At 37.3% G+C, this 6596-nt stretch overlaps 1 protein-coding gene across 1 annotated transcript; it reads right to left on the bottom strand.

The window, feature by feature from the left end:
* Nucleotides 1-1275: 1275 nt before the first annotated feature.
* LOC102741771 (trace amine-associated receptor 4) lies at nucleotides 1276-5792 on the bottom strand. The gene is made up of 4 exons (XM_081811277.1): nucleotides 5710-5792; nucleotides 4387-4457; nucleotides 3378-3495; nucleotides 1276-2419 (listed from the first exon to the last, which is right to left on the bottom strand). The coding sequence occupies exon 4, from the start codon at nucleotides 2359-2361 to the stop codon at nucleotides 1318-1320; it is 1044 nt and encodes a 347-aa protein (XP_081667403.1). The 5' UTR covers nucleotides 2362-2419; nucleotides 3378-3495; nucleotides 4387-4457; nucleotides 5710-5792; the 3' UTR covers nucleotides 1276-1317.
* Between the last annotated feature and the right edge of the window lie 804 nt (nucleotides 5793-6596).

The following is a 6596-nucleotide window of genomic DNA, read 5'->3' as shown; positions in this document are numbered from 1 at the left end:
AGCTTAACTAAGGTTAAAGCAGGGTTTCTCAACCATGGAACTATTGAAGTTTGGGGCCAGATAACCTTTTTTTGTGGGGGCTGCTCTGTGCATTGTAGACTGTTTAGCAGCATTCCTTACCTCTACCCTCTAGATGTCAGTATCACTCCCTCCCTGGTTGTGAAAACCAAAAATGTCTCCAGACATTGCCAAACGTCCACAAGGGGCAAATCTGTCCCTGGTTGAGAACCACCAGATTAGAGAGACAGAGAGATGGTGTGAAGGATGAAAAGAAGATTGTAAAGGACAAAATAAGTTTATGGGGTAGAAAGAAGAGAAAGACAGAAAAAGACATGTAGAGACATTTGAGGCAGTAAGTATTATCCTAAAACTCTGGGGGAGGGCAGGAACTTCAGTTTGTGAATGAAGCTCAAGCTTGGTGAATAATTAGTATGTACACACAGACACTCGAGATGGAAATACCACCTATATGTATATACACACACTCTCTCTCCATGTATATGTGTGTATATATACAATTATTTATTGGGAGAAGAATATATTACTAAACTCTTTCTTTATTCATTCTTCTTATTCAATAAGCCAGTTCAATTTTATCAAAATATTAGAAAACTCACATCAATTCTTTTTGAAAGATGTTTAAGTCAGAACCAAACCAAACCAAACAAAACAAAACAAAATGAAAGTAGCTGTGCCTGTTTCCTTTTCCCCTTCCACATTACTCACATGCTCAATAATCCAGGCTCCCAGTGTTCTGAAGCTCTCTCCCCCACTCCTCTAAGATATAACAATAATCTTAAGAAAGATTATTTAGATAAACTTGGTGTGGCTGTCAGTGGGTGAAGACCAACTGTATCTCCTCTTCTGATGTTTATAAGAAAAAAAGGAGATCCCTATTTGATTTAAATAAATCAAAATAAATGAATAAATGAATAAATGAATAAATAAATAAATAAATAAAAATATGTGTGATTTCTTATGTGTGATGTCATTTGGCCAGGTCATAGGATGAAAAAATAAAATAAATAAATAAATCTAAATAAATAAATCTAAATCCCTAACTGTGTAAATTCAGGAATCAGCAAGCCATGGGGCAGAGTTTCTTTTTATTGGAGGTGCCTCCCCCAGAACCCCAGAAATTGACCAATTTGGTAGCTCTGGTACACCCAGAAAGCTAGATCTATTGCTCTTACTTAGGTGTCCATATCACCAACTGGAAGAATATCTTTATCCAGTAAGTCCATGGCCCTATCTTTGGGGGAAAGAGCATCCAAGATTCTGTACCAGGAAAAAATCTTGGAGAATGGAGAACATTGCCTAAGCATCTGCAGGAAATAGGTTTAGGGTGGAAGAGTCAGGGTGGAAGATGGTTCCCGTGACAATCATCCTCAATGCTTTGCGAAACCAGGAATAAAACATGCCATATATAATGGGATTGAAAGTGGAATTGAAATAAGCCAGCCAGAGGAAGACATTGTACAAATCTTCAGGGGTTGTAAAATTAATGAAAGGGTCTGTGATCGTCAAGACAAAAAAGGGCAGCCAGCACAGCACAAACACTCCCATGACTATGCTTAAAGTCTTAGTGGCCTTGCTTTCTTTTTTGGATGATACTTTCATTTTGCTTTCTGACCCTCCCTGTTTCCTGATAGGACTCATGCCAATTTGCCTAGCATGCTTCCTAGCTACTATGAAAATGTGTATGTAAATCCCCACCATGACAGTCCCAGGGAGAAAGAAGGCTATAAAGGAGGCCAGCACCCCCCAGAGCTTGTTAAATATCAATACACACAAACCTGTGCAGTCAATGGCTGCAACAAAGTCTTCTGCACCAATTATGTTGAACTCTGAGAATAGCAGGCCAAAGGCAAAAAAGATGGGAATGGACCAACTGATGAGCAGAAAGACCTCTCTCACAGGGATGGTAATTTTGGTGACATAATGCAAAGGGTCACAAACAGCATAGTAGCGTTTCACTGAGATGAAGCAGAGGTGAAAAATAGAGGTGGTGCAGAGCATGATGTCACAGCAGCTGTGGACTTTGCAAAAGAGGTCTCCAAAATACCAGCAGGACTCGATGGACCTGACCATACTGAAGGGCATGACCACACAGCTCAACAGAAAGTCAGTGGTGGCCATGGAGAGAATCAGGAAGTTGGTTGGGGACTGGAGCTGCTTGAAGTGGGTGATGGAAATGATCACAACCAGGTTGCCCAGCATGGTCATCACTATAACACCAATCATGATAATGTACATGGCACACACACTCAGCACAGACCTCACATTTCTAGGGCATGAATTGTTGACCAAAGCAAAGCAAACCTGTACTTCTGAAGTGTTCCAAAGATCAGGTGAATTCATTGTCTTTGTCCTGTAGATACTATTAGTCTTTTGCAAAAGTACTGTGCTTCTCTCCTTTCTGTGAAAGAAAGAGGAAAAACAAGGAAAACTGTTGGTGGGCAAATTTTCAGAAAGGCCCAGCTATCTGCATTTCTAATCCCAAATTGAACTCCCTATCTACCAGGAGCATTACTTTTCAAATTCAAATATTAAAGTACATAGGAATCACCTAAGGATCTTTTTAAAACACAGATTCTGATTCTGGGGTGGACGTTGAGATCTCGTCTGTAATTCTCACTGGCTCTCAGGAGATGCTAATGCTAGTAGTCCAAAGACTGTCCCTTAACTAGGAAGGAACTAAAGACAACTAAATGAATATTGCCACCCAACGTCTAAGTAACCCAGTTAAAACCACCTAAGCAACCCAGGTAAATGCCCATGTTCTGATTGCACTAATACGTAGCCCTTTCTCAGGATGCCAAATCTATAGACAGATTGAGAATTTTCTCTGTTCCACTTAAATTAACCATTTTGCTGATAAAAGCCCCTCAAGAATAACTGGGACCTATGGAACCATTATTTAGTATTTAACTCAAATAATAATTACAATCTAAAGATTGTGCTTTTTTTCCCCCTTAATTTCTCTTGTGGGTATTTGCAAATTCTTCGGATCCTGTTGCTTGATACACACTATTTAATTTAAGAAACATTTCTCTTTCCAATGTGAACAATATAGTTTTTAGCATTTAGAGCAATTTATGGTAAACTGAAAATGTGCTAAAGCCCACAAAATTATATACATGAGTAATCTCAGAAAAAAGGAGGAGGGAATACTGAAATGAAAGATTCTGTAAATCTCCTTTCATATAGCAACTGCATCCACAAATTCAAATTTAAGTTGAGGTCTCCTTGTCCACAGATTGCAAGGCTTCTATCGGTAACAAATCTGACAGACAGGCGTGCTCATTGTTTAAACTGTCACTTTACATACTTTATGCTCTTGCCCTGAAAATGTGAAAATAATGAGACTGACTCACCCAGAGTATGACTGAGGTTTGATTTGTTTTTCCAGTGCCAGCACTGGGTGTGTGACTCTGATGACCAAGGACAACCATTACTGAGATCTAAAGCCAGGTTGGAGAAGTGGACTTTAGCCTGAGAAGAATACATTAAATGAGAATATAAGTACCTTTGAAAATAATTTACCATATTTGCTATTATATAGCTCAGCAATTTTTTCCAATGTGTATTATTTGGAATTTTAACATTATGGCACATTTTATTTGCTCTGGATACAATAATTTAATTTCTCAGATTTGCATTTTTCTTTAGATATGTTTTAATTGTGCCAATCAAATGTTATGCAATGGAGTTGAACTTGAGAAAACAAAACAGAGAAGTAAGAGGTAAGAAGGACAAAGATTTATTCAAGTCCTTTTTAAACTATGGATTATCAATTTTGGAACACACAGTACAAATTATTTGATCCCTTATCACTTAAGCCATAAAATACTGAATATAATGAAGTCTTAAATACCAAATTAACTTCTTTAGTGAATTAACTTTATTCTGCTTACTTCTTTGCTTTCGTGAATTTAATTTTTTTTCTTTAATTCTTTTAAAAATTATCTTTAAAGATAGCTAACAAGTACCACAAAATTACTTAAGCATTTGTCACTGTATATCCACAGACACAGCATTCCTTGTACAAAATGTACACTCTTCAGTAGTTCATGGTATAATTTGGAGAGTCTGAAGTTTCATTTTTGAAAACTTAATGCCTGAAAGAATTGATATAACTTAACCTCTTAGGTTTGTAAAGTGAATTTCATTTATTTCGTCTTATTTATTTACTTTGTGTGGAAGGAAACAGGGTATGCATCACCTCAAGTTTCTGATCCAAGGCTATATATATCAGGGAAGTGTTTAAACATTTAAGTGTTAGAGTAAGACAAAAAGAGTCAGATGCACACATTTACTTAAAAAGTTATTACATGAGTGAATTGTGAAGGTAATGTCAAAGGTAATAATACTTTAAGCCCCTACCTGTACGTTCTTGGGCCCAAATTACAAAAGCAAGAAAGCAAATGCAAATGTGGCTGCTGGTCTAAGACTTCCTGAAACAACAAAATGGTCATGAAGTTTGAGGTTTTGTTTGTTATTTAAACAATATAACAGAATAGATTCCTGGGCGCCTGGGTGGCTCAGTTGGTTAAGCGACTGCCTTCGGCTCAGGTCATGATCCTGGAGTCCCAGGATCGAGTCCCACGTCGGGCTCCCTGCTCAGCGGGGAGTCTGCTTCTCCCTCTGGCCCTCCCCCCTCTCATGTGCTCTCTCTCATTCTCTCTCTCTCAAATAAATAAATAAAATCTTTAAAAAAAAAAAAAACAGAATAGATTCCTTTACTATGAAGATTCACTTCCAAAAAAGATACAATAATTTTTTAATAAGATTAAACAAGGTTAAACCCACTATGACATCTCACTTTTCTCAGAGAATACTATTATTATACCTTTTATTTTTTTTTTTATTATTTTTTGAACCAATAACATTTCCAGGGACCAAATGAGTGACAACATTGTAAACAATCACAGGAGGCAAGCATAGGAAATTATTGGTTATTTTTGCTAGGAGGTAATAAGAAACATTTGCAAACAATTCTGGAGAGGAGCAAGAATTGCATTGTCTTTTAGTTCAAATTTAATTCTTTAAGGGAAAAAATAACATAATAAGGAAACAGACACAAGGACTCTGAAAGAATGATTTCCTCAGATTTGCAAAAAAAGAAAAAAGACTCACGTAATAATTTTCCCTAAGCATTAATTACCTAAAATTCTGTTAATATATATGTATTTCCCTCAAATAAGAAGGAAAATATCCATTGAACTCAATAATGTATTGTAAATAAAGTGGCAATTTTAGGAAAGGACATATCATACCTGCTTTATCAGGCATGATTTTTCTTCCCTTGCTGGTGACATAGCTCAGCTGTTTTACCTCTGAGACTATTTCTGTGGGGAAAAAAAAAAGATATTATCTTCCTTTGATGTATCTCACTGATTGAGTAGTTTCTTAGGTAAGGGATCTTACTTGTGAAGTAAATTTAAGAAAAAAACTGCTCTGGGTCCTGCTATCGTTGCCTCTTTAGAATTTCCATGATTTTTAAAAAAAAAAAATGATCCAGATTTATTTTTTAGACCAGTATTTTAAGTTTGGTTCCTTTCAACAAGCAAAAATAATAAATCAATAAATCTGATCTTTTTCTTCTTTTAATATATTCTTCTCTGGCTTACCAGAATTTGTCTAATGAGGTAATTTGGAGCTAAAATCTTTGAGAGATGAATTATCTGTTGTGCTAAGGTTTCTTACCACGCAGCCCGGCAACGTGCCTGGCGGCTCTCCTCTTTGCTGATACTCAACCAGAAAAGGCACTTACGCCCAAGCTCTTATGGATAGACTCTTGGCAGGCTATGCTGTCATCAGTATATATACACAGAATATGCCTCCTGAGGCCACATTACCTACTTTTGTCCTACTTTGGACAGGTGTGCCCTTTAACAATGTGCAATGTGCTGCCGGCAAAGCGATTACAGCAGGTCACCAGAGAATTGGCTCTGGGAGGGTGAATCAGTTTGTGTGATTGTCCCTTTGACTTCAGAGGAACAGCGTGGACTAGCCTCACAGAAGGCCAAAGTGGATAAAAAGGAAAAAAATGATAGGAAGGGAGGAAACGAGGGAGGGAGGATAAGGAAAGAAGGAAGAATAAAGAAGGAGAAAATTCAGTTAAAATCCGAAAAATGCTCACTCCACTTATTACCAAATGATAGATGTTTTTAAACACTTTAATCCCGGGGTACCTGGGTGGCGCAGCCAGGTAAGCCTCTGGCTCTTCTTGGTTTCGGCTCAGGTCATGATCTCAGGGTCCTGGGATCGAGCTCTGCATCTGGCCCTGTGCTCAGCTCGGAATCTGCTTGAGATTCTTTCTCTCTCTCTGCCCCTCCCACTCATGCTTGCTCTCTCTCTCTCTAAAATAAATCAATAAAATCTTTAGAAAAATGAATGAATAAATAAATAACTAAATAAACAAATAAAATGCACAACTGACCACATAACTTTAAAAAAATAAATAAACACCTTAATCCCTAGTGAAAATTTGGCTCATTTATACCTTTTCCTTTTGTTGCCATGCACAGTTCAGTGATATTCACACTGCACTGAAGTCCATAATTTGTCAAACAAAAAGCAGTAAGAACCAT

Source organism: Leptonychotes weddellii, unplaced genomic scaffold, assembly GCF_054177405.1.
Source record: "Leptonychotes weddellii isolate Sample4059 unplaced genomic scaffold, ASM5417740v2 HiC_scaffold_674, whole genome shotgun sequence".
Classification (NCBI taxonomy): domain Eukaryota; kingdom Metazoa; phylum Chordata; class Mammalia; order Carnivora; family Phocidae; genus Leptonychotes; species Leptonychotes weddellii.
Note: the sequence above shows the minus strand (reverse complement) of the source record. Positions and strands in the feature narration are given on the sequence as shown.

Bases quoted from the DNA above. Each gene is read 5' to 3' on its own strand.
- LOC102741771 (XM_081811277.1), bottom strand. From the start codon at position 2,361: ATGAATTCACCTGATCTTTGGAACACTTCAGAAGTACAGGTTTGCTTT.